General features: G+C 36.3%; 1 protein-coding gene across 1 annotated transcript; it reads left to right on the top strand.

Moving 5' to 3' along the window:
* The first annotated feature begins 7,615 nt into the window (after positions 1 to 7,615).
* Positions 7,616 to 26,364, top strand: LOC107598209 (protein CutA homolog). Its single transcript, XM_016289488.1, has 6 exons — positions 7,616 to 7,925; positions 16,484 to 16,632; positions 24,072 to 24,131; positions 24,437 to 24,482; positions 24,645 to 24,694; positions 25,859 to 26,364. The coding sequence occupies exons 1-6, from the start codon at positions 7,830 to 7,832 to the stop codon at positions 25,959 to 25,961; spliced, it is 504 nt and encodes a 167-aa protein (XP_016144974.1). The 5' UTR covers positions 7,616 to 7,829; the 3' UTR covers positions 25,962 to 26,364.
* Positions 26,365 to 26,665: the final 301 nt, after the last annotated feature.

Genomic DNA, 26,665 nt, shown 5'->3' on the forward strand with positions numbered 1-26,665 from the left:
GGGCGAAGAAGAGAAGGCTGGCACTTGAGCAGAGGATTTAGTTTGTTTGTTAGCCCTGAGTCTGCTTTGAGCACAGACACCTACATTCCCCTGAACTCACCATCCATGTGAATAATGCCGCCTTTCAGTATGTTTACTGGAGTATTTGTGACTGTGATGTGCAACAATGCCAACAGTAATGATTGCATCAGTCTTGATTATATTCCTGCTACGTCTCCATCACACCATCGTCCTCTCTACTCCTCACCCCTAGTAGTTTGGAAGCACCAGATGGTTGTAATTGTCTCTGTCAGTTGTGCTCAGGAGAAAAGGGTTAACCAGACTTCACCCTTGCATTTCTTCAAAGCTTTCTATTTGTCATCTGTAAATTTTAAGCTCTCGGAAGTGATAAGAGACTATGTACTATTATTCATTATTTTTTCTTTGTTGTTTTCTCGTGATCATGGCTTAATGTTCTTGTGATCTCAATATAAAAACTCTCGTCCAGGTGAATAAAGCACTTATTTTTTTCTTCATTTTACTTTAAGACATGATAGTCTAGTATCATCATTTTGTTTAATATACAAAGGGAAAAGATAAACCAATATATTTAGTTAATCGCAGCAACTGAAATTGAAATTGCATTTTGAATGTATAATACTTCTTTCATATGCAAAGATGCTACCCAATCATATCACAGTTACATTACCATTATCAAAGGGCCTTTTATTTCTAAATTATGACTGTTTTGATGTAAAAATCCTACATTTTAAGTGGACCTCAGGAAATATTATAAATATAATTTTTTTTAAATGCACAACCCCTTATTATGACTTTAAAGCCCCCTACAGTTAAGTGAATACATCACTCTGCAATGGATTGCTGTATGCATGCATTTGCTGCTGCTGTAAAGTAATCTGACCTGTGCACCTAATTTCGTACCTGCTCACCAAACTTGCATACCCCCAGAACAGATGTGGGAAATAAATAGGAGCCATTTGCCCTCTCGACCATTTTAGGAGTAAACGTCACAGTTACATCACTGCAGTTGTGCGTGCGCTATGGTGGCAGAAATATGGAATGTGAATGAGGCCAAATGTCTTTAAACAGAATGCACGAAATTTGAGTGCGTCAACACGCTCTGTTTGCCCATATTAACGTGACAACACGTACAGCAGCCAATGAAGTTGTTGCATTCAAGACTGTATTTGCATATGTGACGTGATGGTACATTGATATATACATATACAACACATCAGACGTCATGAGAATTTCCAATTTGTTGCGTCTTTACATGCACTAAAGAAATGCAGCGAAAACTGACACCTTAACATGACCAGCTTGTGCATATCTACACATACAAAAGAAATGTGTACGCAGACAAACTGTGTGTTGAAATGGTCAAATTTCACATGCCCCGTTTTGACTTTTGGCCCTGTCTGCCTTCCATACAGAAAATCAGTGGTAACAATTTGTGGAAAATGGGTGAGATCTATGCAATAAGGAAAAAATGTCTTTGTGTGCCTTTGGATGTCAGAATTTAATGCAAAAAATGTGTTCTTCATTTTTATAGAATCTGTCACAGATGCCCTTTACAGTTCTAACATTAGAATTACAATACTTTCCATAGATTAGATATTGGTAGTAGTAGTTCTAGTGTTTTATCTAAAAAAAAACAGTTAATATTAAACCAGACATGCAAGAGCAATATATTGTTGTTTGACTTGTTTATAATAGCTCACTTTTTCCACAAGGTGGATCCTTGACCTATAGACCCGACAGTGAGTACGGGTCAGTAAACCTCACCCAATTGCTAAGGGTTAGCTTATTAGTGTAAGAAAACCTGTCTTTTCTGCAGGCAAACCATTAAAATAATTGCAGATGGCATCCGCCTTTTGCAAAATCATTGAGAGATGCCTGCAGAAACACAAAAAATGACGTAAATGGCATATTTTGGATTAAAAATAGCACATATTCCTTTTGAAAGGTCAAAATAAGTCAAGATCATGAAAAAGTTAAGTGGATCACGCCACAACAAGACAGAAAAATGATTAATACATGTCCTTTCTATAGATAGCATTGTTCGCTTGGCATAATTAAAACCATAATGTCCAGCTCCACTCAATCCTGTTGGATAAGCTCATTTGGCTAGACGTGCAGGTTTGTGTTTGTGAGTGGAATCAACAAGAAGAACCCAGAAAAGCTGCACTGTGTAATGCTGTTGGCTGCCAGGTGGAGAGAGTGTGGATTGTACTTCAAAGCCCAGGAGTGAGCCGGGATTGCTTCGGTTGGAAAAAGACAGAAATGAGCAGATCAGCTCTGAACGGGATGGACATTTCTGGTTTCTTTTTTTCATTTCACAGATGCAGCCCACACTGTGTGTCATGTCGTGTCCTGAGGTTATGCAGCATTTGAAGAAAGAAATCTGTATAAATAAATGCCATGAAAATGCCCAGCGCAATCACTTTTAGTCAAACAATTAATAACTGATTGTGATGATATTTTCATCTTTACTTTCCATTGGCTGTAGTATATCTGACCGATCGACACCGTCTTGTTCTTTTTTTTCCACCTCTCTCTGGTCTGTCTTCCAGTAGTCAACTATCCTGTAAATGGGTAAAGCTATGTGGGCATGTTGAACTGAAATGTTCAGGCATTTCCAGCATGGATTCCCACTGAATCGCAGGGCTGTCTGCCACTGTATGCGTCCAGGGAACAGTGGACTCAACTGGGGCTGGAGATGATGGATGTGGCCCTCGCACCACTGGAGGAAGCCTCCATGTGTTTCAAGCTCCATAATACACCTACTCATTCATCTTTGCTCTCTCCCTCCCATCCAGCACAACATTCCCATATGCTCTCAGTAATTACGGCCTGTATTTTCTCTCTCATGCACAGTGGAGGGAGGAACACTCCATGGATACATCTGTGAAGGTGCGTATAAACGGTTTCCTCAAGCTTCTCTTCCTCTTGAGCGAGTAGCAGCAGCGCTCTTCCCTCTCGTTTCTTTTCTTTATCTGTCTTATTTTAGACCTGCAATCTCATTACAAGGCTCTTGGTGAATTTTAAAGGCTCGATTGGACAAGTTTAAAAAGGAATGACTAAAACTGAAAGTCAAACCATTTTTCTTCTTCTTCTTCCTCCCCGCAAACACACCGCAGGAGTGGCCGCTGAGCCCGGTTAAGTCTTTTAGCATCTCACCCTCCTGCTGAGAGACACGACAGATCAAAAACTCTGCGCTCTCCTTCTCTCATCCCCTCCCTTTATCCATGTCTCTTTCTTTCTTCCACCCTCTGTCATTTCTTTTCCACTTATTCCAATTCTTTCTTTACATTTTTTTCCCATCCCTCTTAGTCAGTCCTCTCCTATTTTGGTCATCTGCTTTCATGTGGCAGTTTGAGAGACTGACTCGAAGAGTCTTTCTGGGGTGTGCGGAGGGAGGGGAAGTGTAAACGAAAAAAGGATGATGGATTGGTTTGTTTTGCAAACCCAAGCATGCCTCATCCCTCCACCCCAGATATGCAGTGCTCCTTTCTGCAGTTTCTTTAATTATTGAAAATATGCAAAACCATTCAAATTTAGACAAAGCATTTGTGTAATAAATTTAACCCTTTCTTCAATGATTTCTCCTTTTTCAATGTAGTGTAAATCCATTTACTGCCATCAAGCTTGTTTCCCAGAGTAAGAGTTGCTCAAGGAAGAGTTCACTTTTTTGTGAACACATGGCACCATCTAGCGGTTGAGGGATAGTAGGCCAACCAGTCTAAAAAATAATATTGATTTATTGTTTTTAGTCATATATTTTCCAGTTAAATCCTGTATAGTAGACATGTTGTTAAACAAAGAAAAAGGTACAGCATAACATTCACTTATTTTGACAATTCTGGGGGAAAAAACTTTTCAAGAAAAGAAAATAAATTGGGTATTATTGTATTATTAGGTTCAAATGCTGTCATACTGGTGTGGAATTTTCCAATATTATTTACACAAGTAAATGCTGGTTATTTAAAGAGACACACCACAGTTACACAAAGTCAGGGGGATAGCATCTGTGTAAAGAAATATCATATTTAATAAATTTACTAGTTCTAGTTTGAAAAATATGAAATTCGCATAACTGTTCAAATTATGAAAGTCAAATAACTGTTTAAATTACAAACAAATGTAATGAAAATGCCTTGGGACTGAAGTTAGCTGTGTGTTTGAGATATTCCAACACATTAGATGCCAGTCACCAGATCATGTATTATGGATAAACAAAATTAGTATTTACATTTGTTGTCTTTTTAATTTGAACCCCAGTTTATATTCTACAAATAAAATGATAGATAGATAGATAGATAGATAGATAGATAGATAGATAGATAGATAGATAGAGCTCTCTTGAATACTTTGTAGATGTTTGTCGAAATTGCAAGTAGTCTTTCTCATATATACTGTAAATGTTTTTATCCATATCAGTATCAGTATTTTATTTCAGTATTTTTTGTTCATTTATTTTGTAGGTAACTGATGCAGCTGAATGTACGGAATCCTTTACCTAAGTGTGCATTTTTATGCCATCATATACACTGAAGTCAGAGCTTTGCAATCGGCTGCTCTTTGTCTGTTTGCTTCCTCGTTTGGGGATGTTCAGTGATGCATAGCAAACTTCTGTATGGACATCCTGTGGAAATGTTTTATATACTGTAAGTAGATAATAATTTTTGGATTGTAAAACAACTGTGTACCATTATTGGTGGGTTTAGAAAAAAATGCTTCATTAGTATAGTGGTAGAAGAAAATATAAAAATTTCAAATAGAATTACATAATTTTGACTTTGCATGAAATACAAATGACATGAATATTGTCTATCGTCTAGACTAATACACTGTGCTCATACAGTACGTTAAAAGTAGGGTTTGTTTGGTTTGGTTTTGTGGTTGCAGACTGTGCTGAGTTGATAAATTATTAGATGAAATATTGACTATTGTAAACTAATTTCAGACTCATGTCTTAGCACTTTTCTGCATATTTGTGGGCTGCTGAGTTTTCCTGTTCTTGGCTCAACTGTCTTCGCATCTCAGAACTGCTTTGATGACCTTCAGACTCCTTCAGCACTGTGAATGGCAGAATCAGAGGCTTATCTCTTATGACAGTTCTTCAAAATATGACTCCCTCAAACATAGAGCTACAGGAAATATAAACTGTATTATATCTAGTAGACTAGATAGTCAGTTGTTAAATTATATATATAAATCTCACCTGTCTTGTGGCAGCATCTGTAGCCACAAACAAAAGCCAAAATGGCAGAGAGAAGAGAACATGCAGGACACGCTGTTTGCAGTATCAGCCAGCACTGCCAGCAGTCACAATCTAGCTCAGGGGGGCTTTCTGAGGGGAAGACGGATTAATAAATGCTAATTAATGGCCATACCTTTCATTTTAATGAATTAGTTTGATTATATGAAGTTGTTCTTTAGTTTTATTGACTGTGCTAGAGCTACAGCTACAGTATATACACTGTATACACACTCAATGCAGAGGGTTTGCTGTCACAGAATCCCTAACCTCCATTTGCCATTTTAGTGTTTGACGTCTTTATAATCCATTTCAGAACAGTGATTTGTTTCCAGTGCAAATTCTATTTGAAACAGGACATGACCTACATTTATTTGAAATCTATTTATTTTGGTTGCCTTGTCCTACACTCTCAGAAAATGCTGTCACTTTTGGTTGGTACCTTTTCAAAACGTACACTTTTGTTTCTTTCAGAAACTAATATTTACACTTTTGGTAGAAATATGTACAAAGGCGCCTTTTGAAAAGATGCCACCTCAGTGAAAGCTTTTGTACCTTTTTTATTTCTGATGTGTAATGAATCATTCTTCTAAAAGCATTTCTGAGAAAACACACCAAGTGGCTCTTTGTAGGTGTACCTACACTGTCTTGTTAATGTGAATATCTGTATAATATAGGTAGATAGTCATATCAGATATATAGAATTAATTCTATTTTATAATATTGTGTTCTACTAAACATCAAAGTTCATCTCAGAGCTCAATTACCTCAATGCTGCTCAAATTAAAACTTTTAAAAATACATTTTAAAAACTGTTTTTGTAAAAAACGTATTTAAATTAAATTTAGTGCATACACTTCTGCATTTGACAAACACTTTTATCCAAATATATTTACAATGCACTATAAAAAAATTATTTGTAATTTTAACTATAAAAGACTGGTAGAATTGTTAGAAAAATTAAAAAAAACAAAACAAATTTTTACATTGCATGAAATGCATGCAAATTATCATAAATATTAGCAGGAAATCAAGACTAATACATTGTACTCATATATTAATAGTAGGGTTTGCTTGTTTTTGTTTTGTGGTTGCAGACTGTGCTGTGCTGATAAATTAAAAATAAAATTAATTTTAGCTGTAAAAGACTGTAAAAATGCTACAGTAAAAACCTATTCCCTTTCTATATACAGGGGAAAACTATAGCTTAATACATCTAACGGAACATTTCATAATATTTTATGGTAAAGTTCTGTTAAATGTACAGTTTTTCTTAATAAAAAAGAATGAGTCATCTTATAATTTACAGTGAAAAACCATAAACTGACATTCCTACAATTTCTTGTGTGACAACTCACATTTTTATAGTTTATAGTTTTTGGTATCAGTCATGTGTATTAGGGTTCAATGTGTTACCATGATGGTGTTTTTTGTATTTACGTGCATACAACTGTGTGCACCTTTAATATATTAGTATTTACCTCAGCTTGTGGTAAAGCTATTTGTGATGGACTTTAATTCATCATGTGTCTTTCTCTTTACCACCAGGTTCATTATGGTGGCTGTCAGTATATGTTACATTTTCGTAGAGCAGCATGAACTTGCTAGTTTAGAAGAACAGGGCCATTGGATTTACCAGTTTCATTTTTAAATTGTATTTATTTGTTTGTTTGTTTGTTTTGTAAATTACCATTTCAAACTTTTTTCTGCCAACCACAGCTGTCAAGGTTTTTATATATATATATATATACAGTGGGTACGGAAAGTATTCAGACCCCCTTAAATTTTTCACTCTTTGTTATATTGCAGCCATTTGCTAAAATCATTTAAGTAAATTTTTTTTCCTCATTAATGTACACACAGCACCTTAGCCCCCCCTACAGTATACCAATGAAAACACGGATTCTCGGAACACAATTATAGCTCAAATATATTTAGACTTTTTCTAAGTATAAGCCAAGTATACTTAAATGTAATTGTAAGTATATTTCTGAGAAGTACATAAAGCCCATTTCTGAGAAGTACATAAAAAGTAGACTAAACGTATACTTTCATATTTTTAGTTTAAAAGAAGTATACTAATAGCACACTTGAATAAACTTCTTTTTCGTAAGGGTTGTTTTATATGTATTGGTAAAGGCTTAAATTAGTGCATTACAGGTTTTAGAACAGTTTCGAGGTTTTGTAAACAAACATGAATTTTTGAATACATTCGAAGATGAATTTAAACAATCGAAAAAGCCACCGTGACATGTATGACTGCAGTCCATAACAAACTACCAACAGCCAGAAGCAGCACTAGAGTTTATTAGGTTTCCAATCCTCTTATGATGAGACCCGTTGATCGCTCTTGATTGGAAGCCCGGTATCCGGATACGAGCGTCACTCAATCAGCATCAAGTGCAACACACGGCCGCTTTGGGAAATGCCCGACTATCCAAACTGTCCGACAGATTATGATGCGAGTGAGATGAACCTGCTGGACACCTGACGAGATGATCCTCCTATAAAATGCGTACAGTTGCCTGCACTTCACCGGCCATGTAACTTCTAGTGTTGTGAAATCATTATGCAAGAGAACAAACCGGAGTGCTTGTACCAGCGGTATCCCAAGGACATAATGACTTCGGCTGTTCCTCGATCGGGATTTGTTGTCTTTTGCATGGTAAATCCAGTTTTATTCCCCTCGATACGTGACATTTATACTGAGAGACTTAAGCGGCACGTGCTTAGCAAGTTGAACACTACAGACTGTTGACATGCTTAAACTTGATTGCTGTCACTGCGCAAACTTGACCGATATAAAGTTGATTCGACATTTGACGTTTGACAATTGTCAGAGATTCAGCCTCGGAAAGCTTCAATAGTTCTTTAATGATTTAGCACAAGGACAAGAAACATAATGTGTTATAATTGTTTTCAAATGTAGAAGAGAACACACAATGTGTTTTAATCTGCCTTAAGGTATTGTAACTGATGGACCTTATAATGTAAAAGTGCAGGATAGGGACCGTCTGCAAAGTGCAAAACCAAGAGCAAAAAGCACAATGATTCCATCTAAATGCTTCACTTATAAAATGTATAAAAAAAAAATCTCAGATCTAAGGGGTGTGTCTTACTACTGGTTCATAAAAGAACATTTAGATGTTGGTTTTATTCACAGAACTATAGCACAACAAAAGCTATTGGAATGGAACAATTGAGAAAAAGCTTGCAAAGCATTACAGATATTGTGCAGTTTACCGCCCCCTAGAGGAAGATATTGCACTCGTCTTGACCAAGTTTGACATTCAGAAGTTTAAATAAATTCATTTAGAATGCACACCGTTTGATATGTAAACTTAAATGGGTGTGTCTTGTTACTTGTTCAAAGTACAATATTTACAGCCATCTTTTGCTATCATATGAAAATCAGGATGCACACTATTGAATTAAAGTTGAATCTGTTAACATTCATTTTTAAAACATACTGTATTCCATCTCAACTTCAAAGGGTGTGTCTTGTTACTGGTTCATAGACGAACATTTAAATTTTAAATGTTGGTTTTATTCACAAAACTATAACACAGCACATGATATTGAAATGTCAACGAATACATCAATCAGTGTAAAGTAAATATGCTCTTCTATCTTAACTTCAAAGGGTGTGTCTTGTTAGTGGTTCCTAAACAAACAGGTAGATGTTGGTTTTATTCACAGAACTATAAGACAACACATGATATTAAAATGTAAACAAACACATCAATTAATTTCCTATAAATGTAGGCCTACTCTTCTCAATTTCTAAGGGTGTGTCTTGATACTTGTTCCTAAAAGAACATTTCAATGTTGACATTATTGACATAACTATAAGACAAAAAAACTTATTGAAATGTAAAAATTAAAGTGCCCGTATTATGCCATTTCCAATATTGCCTTTCATGCAGTGTGTAATGTAGCTGTATGTGAATGTAAACGAACTGCAAAGTTGTGATGCTGAAAGTGCATGATAAATAAAGTTATTGTCTCCCAAAATAAAGAATAGACTCTGAACAGCTGAAACGAATCGTTAGTAATTCGAATCCCACTTCCGAGACGGCTACACGTCATGGGGTAACACATTTGCATAATGCGTGCCTATGTTGTACACGTTGACCGGCCGCGAACTTGACCCCGCCCACAAACACGTCATTCTACTGACGACTGCTTCTCTAATCTCGGGGAGTTCAACACGGGATTCACAAAACGCTTGCTGTTGAAAGATGGATCAGTATCCTGTTTATTTGGACCAGCTGCTCCACTGAATCACAACCTGTAAGTATGATAAATAATAGATGTTTATACTTTCTATAGAGCGTTCAAAATACTGCTGAAATGGGCGTATCGTTTCCGACAGGCGCTGTACGCCGTAGACCAATCGCAACAGACTAGGCCATCTGACTAATCAGAGCAGAGCAGGCTCACGGAGAGGAGGGGTTTAGAGAGACTGAATCCTTGAACTGCTTCGAACAAATCGTTTGAGAATCGCTGGAAAATGAGGTGATATTAAATTCATATTTTGAGAAAACAAAAGCCTTTTTTGACCTTGAATGCATGTAATCCTATTGTAGGAGACTCCCAAAACAATATTAGGAACCATAAAAATGGCATAATAGAAAAAGCTTATTAAGATGTGCAGTGCACCGCCCCCTAGAGGAACACATCGCAGTTGTTTTGACTGAGTTTAAAATTCAGAAATGTGAATAAATTAATTTAAAGGGGTCATATGATGTTGCTAAAAAGAACATTATTTTGTGTATTTGGTGTAATGAAATGTGTTTATGCGGTTTAAGGTTAAAAAACACATTATTTCCCACATTCTGTACATTAATGTTTCTCCTCTATGCCCCGCCTTTCTGAAACGCTTCGATTTTTACAAAGCTTATCGGTCTGAAAAGCGAGGTGTGCTGTGATTGGCCAGCTATCCAGTGCGTTATGATTGGCCGAATACCACAAGCGTGTGACGGGAAATGTTACGCCCCTACCATACTGTGAAGATGCCCTGTCAGCCCGGAGCGATGATTCAAAAATATGAAAACCCATTATAAACGAGGCATTCGTTGCATCCAGTGGGGACATAATTATGCATTATAATAACTTATACTGTCTTTTTACGCGTTGCATCGCGCCGCGTAAACATAAAACCATGTCTGCATTTGTGATCAGAGAAATGACAAACAACAAGCCCTACTCTACACTGCCCAAAACTCGCGTTTGAATCATCAGTGGCAAATTCTTTAAATATAATAAACTTACTTACAGTCTGTGAGTCAGAACAGCTGGCATTGTAGTCTACTCTACCAGGATCAGGAAACAGTCCTCCATAAAATGTGCTGCACACATCTGAATATTTGGATTGAAGTGTTCTGGAACAGTGTTGTAAATACAACTTAACCACTGATTTCTAGTCGTGTCCTCTTTTGGAAGTCCAAACAAAGTAGTTTCGCTTTCACAACGAAACACAGCGTCACACACGGTGGCCTAGAGTGAGCGGAAGCCGACGGCTTGAGTGAGCGGAGGCCGGTGGGCTTGAGAACGGAGCGGCCGGTTGATTCGACGAAGGAGCGTCCAGAGGGCTTGCGGCAACCACATGGGACGACCCTGGGCTGGACTCCGCTTCGTCCACGGTGAAAGCCGATCTGGCGATCCACAGCGCAAAGTTGTTGTATTTCCTCAGCGACCAGCACGGATCAGCTCCAGGCATGACGAAGCAGATATCGTCCTCTTTTGGAAGACCAAACAAAGTAGTTTCGCTTTCACAATTATAAAGAATATCTCTTTGGATTTGAGACTTTAGTCTTTGCAACTTTACAGATCTTCTTTATGCACCAAGAGCTTGTAACACTCCAAAGAGAAAGGAAAAATTTAAATCGCATCATATGACCCCTTTAAAAGGCATACAGTTTTCCATCTCAACTTCAAAAGGTGTGTCTTGTTACTGATTCCAAGAAGAACATTTTGATGATGGTTTTAGCCACAGAACTATAATTGAACACATACTATAGAAAATGAAACCAATACATAATTTAGTTTAAAATAAATACAATCTACCAACTACCTAAATACAGTTACCTCAGCTTCAAAGGCTGTCTTGTTACAGATTTCTCAAAGAACATTTTCCAGTTGTTTTCATTGTCAAAAGAGATGCAGAAGTCACGCGGACATTCAAGAATAACTTGCGAAACCTTCCAAAGAGTCTCCAGTATTACTGCCCCCTAGAGGAAGATACTGCAGTGATTTGCCTGAGTTTGACATTTAAACCTTTAATAAATTAATTTAAAATCAATACAGTCTTCTATTTCAACTTCAAAGGGTGTGTCTATTTTCTGATTCCTAAATGAACATTTAAATTCAGGCTTTACTCTCATATGTAAATCAGGACATACACTGTTGAATTTAATTTAAAAATTCCATTTGTTGATGAGTCCCTTATTTGTCCCGAGCAGTTAAACTGTCCATTATTCTTCAGAAAAACTCTCCAGGAAACATATAGGTTTCTTCTGAAGCTTCTGACATAATTCAGCTATTATTTTGACTATATGTAAACATTTTTGATGCAAAATATCTTACTCAGGACAGTACTAAAAAAATAACATGCATTTTGTGTGATCTCTCTTACAAAACATTAAAGGGTTTTTAAAGAAACAAAACGGTTTCTAACTAATTGATGTATTGGTTAATCAGCTTAATAAACAATTTAATTGGCTATTCAATTTCAATTGCATGTGTTCTCTCATAATTCTGTGACTAAAACCAACATTAAAATATTCTTCTAGAAACCAGTAACAAGACACAGCTTTTGAAGTTGTGATGGAAAACTGCATTCATTTAAATTAATTTATTAACAGATTTGAATTTAATTCAGTAGCATGTGTCCTGAATTACATACAAGAGTAAAACCTGAATTTAAATGTTACTTTAGGAATCAGAAACAAGACGCACCTTTTGAAGTTAAAATAGAAGACTGTAGGCTATTCATTTTAAATGAATTTATTAACAGATTTGAATTAAAATATTAAATTAAATAGCATGCATCCTCATTTACAAATGAGAGTAAAACCTGCATAGAAATGCTATAGGCCCAATTAACAAGACACAGCTTTTGAAGTTGAGATGGAAAACTGTATGCATTTTAAATTAATTTATTAAAGGTTTGAATGTCAAACTCAGTCAAATCACTGCAATATCTTCCTCTAGGGGGCAGTAATACTGGAGACTTTTTGGAAGGTTTCGCAAGTTATTCTTGAATGTCAATAGCGTGACTTCTGCTTCTCTTTTGACAATGAAAACTACTGCAAAATGTTCTTTAAGAAATCTGTAACAAGACACAGCCTTTGAAGCTGAGAAAATGTTATTTATTTTAAACTAAATTATGTATTGGTTTAATTTGTTATGTGTTCAGTTATAGCTCTGTGGCTAAAACCACCATCAAAATATGTGTCTAATCTGTAACAAGACACAGCCTTTGAAGCTGAGAAAATGTTATTTATTTTAAACTAAATTATGTATTGGTTTAATTTGTTATGTGTTCAGTTATAGCTCTGTGGCTAAAACCACCATCAAAATATGTGTCTAATCTGTAACAAGACACACCCATTGAAGTTGTGTAATAAAACTGTGTTTTTAATAAATAGTTCTGTGACTAAAACAAATATAAAAATGTTCTTATAAAAACAGTAACAAGACACACCATGAGGTTGATACAGAAGAGTGTATTTATTTTAAATGAATTTATTTATTGGTTTTAATTTCAATAGTGTGTGCTTTTTTGGTGTCATACTACTTCTGTGAAAACAACGAACATTAAAATGTTCTCACAAGGACCTGGAATCAGCCTACTGCATAAACACTGGATTATGGAATGCTAATGATTTTTAATATTGTTTTTCTTTTATTATTATGTTTATTAATAGTAATAATATAATAATAACCACTATCACATATCTTGTTTACAATATTTCTTATTTAAATTCAAGTAAATTATAAGTGTTTGTCTTTATATCTATCAAAGACCTTGGTGCACATATTGCTCTTGTTTTGTTAATTGTAAAAAAAAAAACACATTCCGGTGGGAAACAATATTAATCGTTTTATCCTTTACGTGTACTTTGTAGACGGTCCCTAGCCGGCCTAAGCGCTAGCTCGCTGCTGCTGGAGACTTTATGCGTTGCAACATATCGAGGAGGAGTAAAACACATACTGCGATGTGTGTGCAGTTTTACGTTCTAATGCTTTTCAGATAAGCCATTTTTATACAATTATACTCATCCACCAAGAATTTATTGATTTTTTTTAACTGTCTAATATCCAACGTCAAACGTCGAACCAACTTTATATCGGTGCAAACTTGTTGAACAGCTTTGGAACACCAAAATAGCCCCGTTTGTTAATAATTAGCTGACAAGCTATTAAATATCAGGAAGGAAAAAAAGCTCTTAAAAGAAAGAGCCATGATGTGAACTAGTGGCCTACTATTTAAATTCAATTCCAGCTTCTGAACTAAATAGCTAGCTAGCCTTGTTTCTCAAAGAGCTGAACAAGCACATGCATCATTGTGGTAAATACAATCTGTTATCAGGTCATCGCAGTATAATCCCGCACTGTTCTTTTCACATCGGGCACAATAATGCACGTTTAAGTACCTCTGTGGTTCTGAAAGATGCGCTTGTGCATTCAGCAGTAATTCTTACTCAAGATCAGCTGCTGAGTGTCTGGCAGTACTTATATTAAAGGGAAAGTTCACTCAAAAATTCTGTCGGCCTCAAGTTGTTCCAAACGTGTACGAGTTTCTTTATGCTGTTGAACAAATAAGAAGATATTTTTAAGAATGTTGGTAACCAAACAGTTGATGGTAGCCATTGACAAGAAGAAGAAAAAAACAAGCTGCAAGTCAATGGCTACCATCAACTGTGATCTGTCTCTTTAATGACTGAGGTTGAGGATTGTTTCCTCACTTGCAAAGACCTTGAAAAAGCCGTTTACGTGATCAACAGCTATTTGCATAGTCATATGATAGGAATGGATTTTATTTACCTTCCATTTTCTGATAAAAGTACCGAAAATGATCACTCCTGCCAGTTATTAGGCTGCATTTTAGTAATATTGGACAGTCATTTAATTTGTACATTATTTATCAATTATGTCCATAATTTTAAATGTTTTTTAACCTTAACCAAAAAAAAATAAAAATCTGTAATTTACAGACCCTGATGTAATTTAAAACCTGTATCAATGTCATTCTTCTGTAGAACACAAACACAAATATTTTGATCTTCCAAATATCATTGTGTTCCACAGAAGAAAGTTAGTCATGCAGGTCTGAGGTATGACTGAAATAGCATAAATGATGGCTGAATTTCCATTTTGGGGAAAGCTATCCATATAACTTTAAGAAAGAAAAAAATTAAGTTTTAGTCTCTTCCACACTAATGTTTCTTTAATAACTGGGCTTTTCTCAAATATCTGTATGTAACATAAAAGTGAATAAAAAATGCAGATAAAAATGCATTTCAGAGGATATTCTAAATAGGGTATATGCGCGACCCAAAATTCTCATTAATACTGTACATGCATGAATGGGATCATCCACCAAGAATTTATTGATTTTTTTTAACTGTCTAATATCCAACGTCAAACGTCGAACCAACTTTATATCGGTGCAAACTTGTTGAACAGCTTTGGAACACCAAAATAGCCCCGTTTGTTAATAATTAGCTGACAAGCTATTAAATATCAGGAAGGAAAAAAAGCTCTTAAAAGAAAGAGCCATGATGTGAACTAGTGGCCTACTATTTAAATTCAATTCCAGCTTCTGAACTAAATAGCTAGCTAGCCTTGTTTCTCAAAGAGCTGAACAAGCACATGCATCATTGTGGTAAATACAATCTGTTATCAGGTCATCGCAGTATAATCCCGCACTGTTCTTTTCACATCGGGCACAATAATGCACGTTTAAGTACCTCTGTGGTTCTGAAAGATGCGCTTGTGCATTCAGCAGTAATTCTTACTCAAGATCAGCTGCTGAGTGTCTGGCAGTACTTATATTAAAGGGAAAGTTCACTCAAAAATTCTGTCGGCCTCAAGTTGTTCCAAACGTGTACGAGTTTCTTTATGCTGTTGAACAAATAAGAAGATATTTTTAAGAATGTTGGTAACCAAACAGTTGATGGTAGCCATTGACAAGAAGAAGAAAAAAACAAGCTGCAAGTCAATGGCTACCATCAACTGTGATCTGTCTCTTTAATGACTGAGGTTGAGGATTGTTTCCTCACTTGCAAAGACCTTGAAAAAGCCGTTTACGTGATCAACAGCTATTTGCATAGTCATATGATAGGAATGGATTTTATTTACCTTCCATTTTCTGATAAAAGTACCGAAAATGATCACTCCTGCCAGTTATTAGGCTGCATTTTAGTAATATTGGACAGTCATTTAATTTGTACATTATTTATCAATTATGTCCATAATTTTAAATGTTTTTTAACCTTAACCAAAAAAAAATAAAAATCTGTAATTTACAGACCCTGATGTAATTTAAAACCTGTATCAATGTCATTCTTCTGTAGAACACAAACACAAATATTTTGATCTTCCAAATATCATTGTGTTCCACAGAAGAAAGTTAGTCATGCAGGTCTGAGGTATGACTGAAATAGCATAAATGATGGCTGAATTTCCATTTTGGGGAAAGCTATCCATATAACTTTAAGAAAGAAAAAAATTAAGTTTTAGTCTCTTCCACACTAATGTTTCTTTAATAACTGGGCTTTTCTCAAATATCTGTATGTAACATAAAAGTGAATAAAAAATGCAGATAAAAATGCATTTCAGAGGATATTCTAAATAGGGTATATGCGCGACCCAAAATTCTCATTAATACTGTACATGCATGAATGGGAATTAAATCGATTAAATTACTATCCAAAATTACTAAAAAGCAGTATATTATTGGCAGATGCGTCTCCATTTACATCAGTTTATTCCAGTTACACTAATTAAAGCTATCCGGGAAAATAATGTTACAGTACATGCATACCCTGTTGCATTTTATTTATCTTCACTTAGAAAATATCCTAAAAAGATACATGCATTCTATTAATTCAGATATATACAGTCTATAAATTCAGATTTTTTTTAGTGCATCATACTTAACTGTATTAATGTTCTTTGTTTTGTCCCCCTATTTGTGTGGGTGTTTATGTACAGATTTTAGTCTTGATTTGTGCCCTGTACCCTGTGCTGAAGACACTGTGTGTTCAGATTCACTCTGCCGTCACAGGAAGCTATGTGGCAGGATATCACTCTGTGCTGCTTGTCAACTGTCCCACAGAACAAACCGCTAGAGACATTGGCAGGTATTGTACATGCATACAGTGATACACATACACACACACACACACAAGGAAATAAATATAGAAGATTAGAAATAAGAATAAGCTTCATTGTAGCTAATAAGTGACATACTTTGCCTTCAGCCAACAGGTGACAAGGGTGTGTAATGTTTACAGCTTGCATGTGGCAGTCAGTGACATACAGTACAATAAAGGTATTCTGTTACATGTAAATATTAGTTTATTTTGAACTGAAGCTGATTTACAATGGCAAAATCCCCCAGCACAGAACTTGAGAACGCTAACCTATAAATTTTTTCCCCTGACGAAGTTAACAATTTTTTCTGCTTCTGAATGTGGGAAGCTTTTAGACCACAAACTAAAAACCCAGATGTGCTTTCTAGTACTAACATAAGCAAATACTTCACTGTTTATGGTTGTTACACACAGTATAGTGGTGTCTTTTAACCTATATAGCGATCAACTGGATCTTTTTATCATAATCATAAAAAATATGCATTAACAAACAAAGGTTTGACAAAGGAGGTATCTCTTCTTTTATTGGATGCCCGAATGTATGAGAAAAATCTTGTGCACAAAATACCCACTTGCTTGTTCTTTAAAGGGGTCATGAACTGAGAAATCAAAATTCCCTTGATCATTTGATATATAAGAGGTCATTGTGCTATAAAAACATTCTGTAAGTTTCAGAACTCAAAACTTTCTCGTTAGTCTAAAAACAGCTTATATTGAAGCCAGTCTGCAAAAACGTCAAAATGTGCCACTTTATGATGTAATAGTGTGGCTAAACCCTGCCTCTGCAGAAGAAGATCAACGCCTGCTTCTACAGCACTGCCTGTTTAGCCCCGCCCACCAATTAGCACACGTAGTAGGTAAATGACAAGAGCGGCAAATGCAGGTATACGCAGAATCTAGGGCTGCACGATTAATCGAATGCGATTGTCATGCGCATTTTGTCAGTAAAGCCGGTTCTGTAATCAATAGTAAATCTCCATCACCTGCTTTCAAATGGAGCAGTATTTACTACACAGAGCCGTAGTTCACTGACAAAGCTATGCAAAAAAATTGCAGATGATATAATTGTGCGATTATGAAATCGTTCGCGATAGTGAGAGCTGTTTGCGTAGCTTCTCCGTGAACTACGGCTCTGTGTAGTAAATGCTGCCCCATCTGAAAGCATGTGAAAATATCACATTTAATAATATGTTTTTACTCCAAACTCACTTCATAACTTCAGTCGAGTGTTGAAATAAATCCTTCTGTGAGATGATGTGGCTTCTTTTACACAGAATAAGGCACGCAACATATTTCATAGTATTCTAAGAGGTGATAAAGTCTATGTCGATTAGCATTGCATTATTATATACTTTATTATAATGAAAATTATAATAAGACTAAAGGCTGATTTATACTTCTGCGTTGGACCTACACCGTAGCGTACGCATAGACGCACACCCATACGCCGTAGCCTGACGTGCACCTCTCCAAAAATCTAACAGCTCGTCAGTTCTATGCGGACCGCAAGCGCTGTGATTGGTCTGCAAGGACCCCTCCCTCCATATGTACGTGAGTTTTGTGTGTGTTTGTGCACTTTAATATATTTTAATGTTACACCTTCTTATATAAAATAAAACAAAGAACAAGTGTCTTATCATTTATTATACTACATAACATTATACATCAGTAGCTGTCCGCAACATACAATGTTGATCTGCCGTGGTACAAGTCCTTGTGCAGATTGAAAGAATGCCATCATCTCCTGTTCCGTTGTTGTCTCCTTTTTGTAGTTTTAAAATACGATTTAATGATTTGATATTTATTTGCCGCCGTCACGGCTATAATGCTTCTCCGACGAGCCGCTTCTTCTTCGGCTTTTGCTGATGGTACTGCGGGTTACACCAGCAACATCCCCGTGGACACTGCAGACTAGCGGTTTGCATGTGTACTGCACGTTGACGCAAACAACGACGCAGAAGTATAAATGAAAACTGACGCATAGCCTACGGCGTAAAGGCTACGGCGTAGGTCCGACGCAGAAGTATAAATCAGCCTTAACTCAGATAGATAAACCATATATTGTCATAGTCGTGTGTTTATTAGTTATGTTGAATCAATGAAAGCAATTATATCTTCTTGTTTATTCAGCTACTGCTATTGGGATTTAATGGGTTTCTTCTGCGGGGCGTATTTGGAGTTTCAGTGCGAGAGCGCCCTCTGGCCGATTTACTACTGATCACAGAACCATGCTTCACTGACAAGATGTGCATGACAATCGTACCTTTTGCCTAATCGCGATTATGATTTAATTTCGATTTATCGTGCAGCCCTAGCAGAAACCACACAATTAACTTTATTTATAATGAAGTGCCAGACTGTGTCAGTAAAAACTTGGTCCTTTGTTCACTTCATTTAACTGCGGATTTGTTTACAAACAAGGCACAATTCAAAGCAGGATTTTCAGAAAGATTTTCAGGATTTTCAAAGATTGAAACTAAAAGACGATGCTGTGCATGTGACTATATTGGAAATGACAGTAATGTCGCAACACACAAATGTGAGTAGCTGTTTTCGTTATCCGATTACTATTGCTTTGTCTGTTATTACAGATAGTTTGATATGTACTGACTACTGAGTATGCTTTTTTAACATAAAACACAGCAGCGCCCATCTGTGAAGGATGTAGGTTGTCAAACATACACAACTGTTAGCCAATCATAGCAGTGGGCGTTTACTTCCGAGTCTACAATCCGCAACGCCTATTCAAACAGAGCGTTCTGATGAGGGGGGTCAAAACAGGACAGAAAATAGCTTATGACTGCTAAGTCAAGTCAAGTCAAGTCACCTTTATTTATATAGCGCTTTTAACAATACAGATTGTGTCAAAGCAACTGAACAGCATTAATTAGCAAAATAGTGTCAATAATGCAAAGTGACAATAGTAAACACTCATTTTTCAGTTAAAGACAGTTCATCATTGAATTCAGTGATGTCAACATCCAGCTCAGTTTAAATAATATCTTTGCAATTATGTCAACGATATCGCCGGAAATGAAGTGTCCCCAACTAAGCAAGCCAGAGGCGACAGCGGCAAGGAACCAAAACTCCCATCGGTGACAGAATGGAGAAAAAACCTTGGGAGAAACCAGGCTCAGTCGGGGGGCCAGTTCTCCTCTGACCAGACGAACCAGCAGTACGGAAAAATCAATTTAAGACGTAATAAAACAGACGATGAACAATATTAACAGCAATTATTATATGATGCAATCAAACTTATAGCAAAATGTGGTAGTTCTGTATGTTGTTTCATGGTTGGCATCATCTGAGGTCCTCTGAGGGGTTGGCATCATCTCTTCTCAGGTGTTCTGGATCCAGACTGAAGCTTGTGTAAATCCTAGTTACCACGGGATGTCAATCCCGTGGCAAAAGACAGAGAAACAAATACAAACATAATTAGCGTAGCTGCTGTTCCAACCAACAATGTTGATCTGCCGTGGTACAAGTCCTTGTGCAGATTGAAAGAATGCCATCATCTCCTGTTCCGTTGTTGTCTCCTTTTTGTAGTTTTAAAATACGATTTAATGATTTGATATTTATTTGCCGCCGTCACAGCTATAATGCTTCTCCGACGAGCCGCTTCTTCTTCGGCTTTTGCTGATGGTACTGCGGGTTACACCAGCAACATCCCCGTGGACACTGCAGACTAGCGGTTTGCATGTGTACTGCACGTTGACGCAAACAACGACGCAGAAGTATAAATGAAAACTGACGCATAGCCTACGGCGTAAAGGCTACGGCGTAGGTCCGACGCAGAAGTATAAATCAGCCTTAACTCAGATAGATAAACCATATATTGTCATAGTCGTGTGTTTATTAGTTATGTTGAATCAATGAAAGCAATTATATCTTCTGTTTATTCAGCTACTGCTATTGGGATTTAATGGGTTTCTTCTGCGGGGCGTATTTGGAGTTTCAGTGCGAGAGCGCCCTCTGGCCGATTTACTACTGATCACAGAACCATGCTTCACTGACAAGATGTGCATGACAATCGTACCTTTTGCCTAATCGCGATTATGATTTAATTTCGATTTATCGTGCAGCCCTAGCAGAAACCACACAATTAACTTTATTTATAATGAAGTGCCAGACTGTGTCAGTAAAAACTTGGTCCTTTGTTCACTTCATTTAACTGCGGATTTGTTTACAAACAAGGCACAATTCAAAGCAGGATTTTCAGAAAGATTTTCAGGATTTTCAAAGATTGAAACTAAAAGACGATGCTGTGCATGTGACTATATTGGAAATGACAGTAATGTCGCAACACACAAATGTGAGTAGCTGTTTTCGTTATCCGATTACTATTGCTTTGTCTGTTATTACAGATAGTTTGATATGTACTGACTACTGAGTATGCTTTTTTAACATAAAACACAGCAGCGCCCATCTGTGAAGGATGTAGGTTGTCAAACATACACAACTGTTAGCCAATCATAGCAGTGGGCGTTTACTTCCGAGTCTACAATCCGCAACGCCTATTCAAACAGAGCGTTCTGATGAGGGGGGTCAAAACAGGACAGAAAATAGCTTATGACTGCTAAGTCAAGTCAAGTCAAGTCACCTTTATTTATATAGCGCTTTTAACAATACAGATTGTGTCAAAGCAACTGAACAGCATTAATTAGCAAAATAGTGTCAATAATGCAAAGTGACAATAGTAAACACTCATTTTTCAGTTAAAGACAGTTCATCATTGAATTCAGTGATGTCAACATCCAGCTCAGTTTAAATAATATCTTTGCAATTATGTCAACGATATCGCCGGAAATGAAGTGTCCCCAACTAAGCAAGCCAGAGGCGACAGCGGCAAGGAACCAAAACTCCATCGGTGACAGAATGGAGAAAAAACCTTGGGAGAAACCAGGCTGGGAAATATGATGATGAAGTTGCTATAATATAACACCCAGATTTTTGACTGTAGAGGAAGTAACCGTACATCCGTCTAGTTGCAAATTGTAATCCACGAGATTCGTTGTACTGTATTTTGGTCCAATAAGTAATATCTCTGTCTTATCCAAATTTAATAGGAGAAAAATTAATGAGCTAAATTATGATGTTTTTTTAATGTAAAATCATGATAACAGAGAACAGTGTAAAATAAAAAACAAAGGCAGTTCATGATGCCTATAATCAAACTAGAGTTTAAAAGAATCACACTTTTTGTGACAATAGGAACAAAGTTGGGTGGAATATTTTTTTTTTACTTGAACACTTTGAGACCACTAAAAAACTGTGTTCAATATAATATGAATGTTTTTTGGATGTAATTAGCTCTGTCCTCATTGAGGACAGGACCTACTGCAGTTCTGTGGGCTACACTTGGTTCACATGTAAAATGGTCAGAACTCAAAATTTTGTGAAATGTTGTACATCTTGGCATGTTTAGTGACAAAACTGCACATAGTTGCAGAAATATATTGCTGGAATTGAGAAACATACTTCTTAAATAGCTTTCCCATTTTGACAGCTTCCTTTATATGGCCAGCAGCAGGATAAATACAGTCATCTCCACCCATTGTTCCACTGAAGTACAGTGTTTGTTTTTGTGGATGCCATGTGGTTTGTGTCAACAGACAATTAATTGCAATAATAAGACAAATATCAGATGCAAAGTTTCTAGGGCCCCACTGGTTGTTTTTATTACCAAAATAATACTGCATGTAGTTATAAAATATAGTGCTCTGCATTATTAAATACAGTTCAGTCTTGTTTCTATGGGCACATAAATTACAGCAAACTATTATTATATTTTCTTTAATTACTATGCTGTCCATAACATTTCACAATCGTTTTTACAGAACTTGCAAAACCTCACCATGGATCATATCATAGAGCATCTCTACCTGAGCTTCATTTCCCTCTCAGTTGCATTAGGATTCATTTTCCCATTATACTCTTGTTAAAGAGCACTTTACAGTGGATAGGTCATTAGAGTGCACTCCAGACTAATAAGCTTATCAAAGTGCAGCGGTTCTTGAGGTTCAGAACCACACAAGTGTGAAGGTGCATTTGCTTCTTTCTGATCCAGGAGTAATAATCCATACAGTTTGTTTAATAAACCATTAATCGGGAACGCAGGCAAACAATAATGAGATCTTTTGAGAGTGCACTGTTTAGGTCTGGAGTATGGAATGATATCTTGCCATGGTCAGAAGAATCGTGCATACAGTAGGTCTGTTGATTGAGGAAATAAAAAGGGAAGGGAGGATAATAAGCATGGTGTAGTATGAGGCAATGGCAGATGCATCAGGAAAGGAGAGAGGCAGCAGGTAAATTTTCATTTGACTAGGCCATGGCAGCACAACTAAGGGATGTCGCCAAACTAAGAAGTGCTACAAGCCAAACATTGAGCTGGAAAACACAAATCAACCATAGTCCACATTCCTGAGCCAACCACCATACCATCTGTAGACAGTTACTGTATCTTTTTATGGAAAATATAACTAGTTTTTTGTTCAAGGGTATGGAATCTTATTTCCGCCAATGAATAGGTAATTGTGACTTTTCTCACAGTTCTGACTTTATCTCACAATTTCAGACTTTGTTTCTCACAGTTCTGAGCATTTTTAGATATAAACACATGATTGCAAGATATAAGCTCAGAATCCAGACTTTTCTCGCAGTATGTGTTTATATCTGTCAATTTAGAATTTTTTTCCCCCTCAGAATTTACATATTATTTTATTTCACCATGGAATAAAAAAGAAAAAAAGATAACTGCGACTTTTTATCCCACAATTATGACTTTTTTTCAGAAATTGCTATAGTTTAGATTTCACTAGTCAGGCTTTTCTTCTCAGTGATATGATTGTAAATGCAATACAACTGCGAGTTAACAAAGTTTATATCTTACAATTCAAACTTTTTTAGCAGTTCTGAATGAGACAAAACTCCAAGTCCAAATTTTAAGATATAAGCTCAGAATTGTGATGAAAAAAGTCATAATTTTATTTTATTTATTTCCTGTTTCTTGTGGTGGAAACAAGCTTTCATTCAAGGGTGTTTGTGTTTGTATGTAAGTCTGATAACATTCTGAGTGAGGTATCAAAATCTGGTAATCACCCTGTCAGTAATGGATGCTTGACACTGATTTTTAATCATGGAATAAAGCAAATGTACATTGCTGCGTATGATCCTGTTCGGCAAATTTAAAGTTGAGTAGATAGTTTTTTTTTTTTTTTAAATGTATCATTTGGTATATGCTGCATTGCTGATAAATTGAATTGAAATCCACTGTTAAAACTATATTTTGACCCTAGGGTATTACTCTTGCATTCAGATGAGCTGTGTGTGTGTCTATACATTTGAAAGAGCACAGAGTGCTTTTGACTTGTGGTGCAGTCATATGCAAATACAGAGAAGCTAAATTCTTTTTCTCTTTCTGTTAGGAGCATCATGGAGAAAAGGCTGGCAGCATGCGTGAATATATTTCCTCGCACTACCACTATGTAAGACCAGCGAGTTTAACCTTTCACCCATTATGAGCTCTGAATCCAAAACACTGCAGCCTGAAGTGTAACTTTAGCAACAACATAAAGTTAACAACATAAAGATAACCTTGCCTGGACTGTAGAACTGGAGTGCTGCGTCTGGTCAACATGTACAGCAGAAAAACCCTTAACTATCTTTTGATTTCCTGTAAGATATACATAAAAAAAGAAAAGAAATATAAAATATTCCAATAAGGATTACATGCATGTATGCATTTACAAAATATAATTTACCTAAAATATCAATTGTGTATTGATTTCAGGTACTACTGGAAAGGAGAGATACGGGATACCTCAGAAATACTGTTGGTGTGTTGATATATTTATTCAAACTTAAGATTTCCCATTCAAATCAAATGTTCTTATTTTTAAAGATGTTTATAATGCTTTAATGAGAAGTTATACATTGTCTATATGTCTTATTGTGGTTATGCTATGTATACTAAATCAATGATTTCCTTTATTTTTCAGCTTGTGAGGACAAGAACATCTCTGGTGCAGAGACTTGTGACTTATATAAAGTAAATACATTTCTTATAATATGCTACATATTGACCCAACATGCACTGTTAAATGTAAAATTATCTGATATATGAAACAAATGTAGTGACCGTTGTAGCGAATCAGCTCATGGGGAAATATGAATAATTAACCATAACTAGTTATAATTAACTATTCATATTTTAGATCCACTGTAGATATTTAGCTGACCACTCAGGGTCAACCGTCTTGTCAATTCTAAGAACGTTAATTTCCTGGTTAAAGGAAATAACTTTCTTACTGTACAATTCTATAAGTTTGTAACATAAATCTGCATGATTATTGACTGTGTTGAGCAGACATGCTGGCATCCAGTTAATTGAGTGAGGGGACTGTGACGATTTGTTAACCTAATGAATAATTGATTTGTTAAATCAAATTAAAATTAGTGTGTCAGATTGGTCGAGACGCTACACCGTTGTATAAGACTTTCTCCTCTGGTATAAGAGTTTCCATGACAACAAAGCATCCCAGTCTGAAGAAAATTGTGTGGATCTAACAAAATGCTCTCTTTGTGGTAGCTGTAAGCAGATCAAAAGATATGTACCTCTTACCTCACATACTTTGAGTGACAATTTTACTTTCTTTTACTTCCTGCATTTGTCTGCATTTATTTGAACAAAAAAATGCAGAGGAATATTGTGAATAGGGCTGTCACGATATTAGATTTTTCACACCATGGTTATTGTGTCCAAAAGAATTTACGATATCAATATATCACGGTATCTATAGAAACCTTAGGGAATAAGCCAAATAATTTTTCTTTTTTACCCAATGAACATAAGGATACTGATAAACACAGGGCACATGCATTTTCACTTCTTCAGGTCACAGCTGACCTGAGACTCTGGCTTTTTCGGTCTTCTTTGAAGCTCCCTATGAAATAACAAGAGAGAAAATACTGTCAATTTCAACAGTATAATGAATACATATTAACATCAAAGCTGACACTTTAACCTGTTAACTTGCTTACGTGTATTTTAATCTCTTTAACCTATAGTTGCGCCGGCGCCAATGAAGTCATGCCGTTAACGCGCTTCTAATTCAATTTCAGAACAGTATAGGTGTTTCATTTGCATTTATTCCCTTGTTATTGTAGTGTTCAAATACATTATTTTAACTGGGACTTATTTGTGTTCCCTCAGAGCTGTGCATCCATATGACATTCCAGAAATCATCAGTTTTCCTATCGATGATGGGAGTCAGCATTACTTGAAGTGGATGGAAGATGCCGTCACTGATATTTGACACATCGTTCTGCAATACAGTGGAAAAGCTCTCTTGTTGGAAGCTCACTATACAAAACACTGAGGGATATGGGAACATGAGCACAAATTCTCAGGTTAATGGGAACCCTGGCCCACACAATGAATGTCTGTTAATATAAAGATCAGTGTATACATTTACTGGATGGATGTGTGGAAAGGGATTCTGTGTTTTTACCAGTACTATTACAGTTATACATTTAGCAGATGCTTTTATCCAAAGTAACCTACAATAGAAGAACAAAATCAATTTGTCACAGAGCCAACAATATGTATAGTATGCCAGGGTTATTAGACAGCTAGATTTGGAAGCAAGCAAGCAAAGCAGAGGAGAAATGCAGAGAAGAAAAATATTTATTTAATTTTTTAAAGAGGTCATATGATGCTGCTAAAAAGAACATTATTTTGTGTATTTGGTGTAATGAAATGTGTTTATGTGGTTTAAGGTTAAAAAAACACATTATTTTCCACATACTGTACATTATTGTTTCTCCTCTATGCCCCGCCTTTCTGAAACGCGTCGATTTTTACAAAGCTCATCAGTCTGAAAAAGCGAGGTGTGCTGTGATTGGCCAGCTATCCAGTGCGTTGTGATTGACCGAATACCTCAAGCGTGAGACGGAAATGTTACGCCCCTCACCATACTGTGATGCCCTGTCAGGCTGGAGCGATGATTCAAAAACATGA

Source organism: Sinocyclocheilus grahami, unplaced genomic scaffold (genome assembly GCF_001515645.1).
Source record: "Sinocyclocheilus grahami isolate Dianchi unplaced genomic scaffold, SAMN03320097.WGS_v1.1 scaffold12.1, whole genome shotgun sequence".
Classification (NCBI taxonomy): Eukaryota; Metazoa; Chordata; class Actinopteri; order Cypriniformes; family Cyprinidae; genus Sinocyclocheilus; species Sinocyclocheilus grahami.

Bases quoted from the DNA above. Each gene is read 5' to 3' on its own strand.
- LOC107598209 (XM_016289488.1), top strand. From the start codon at position 7,830: ATGCAAGAGAACAAACCGGAGTGCTTGTACCAGCGGTATCCCAAGGAC. The intron at 16,633-24,071 runs GTATTGTACATG...TCTTTCTGTTAG, and splicing joins ACCGCTAGAGACATTGGCAG to GAGCATCATGGAGAAAAGGC. The intron at 24,132-24,436 runs GTAAGACCAGCG...TATTGATTTCAG, and splicing joins TTTCCTCGCACTACCACTAT to GTACTACTGGAAAGGAGAGA.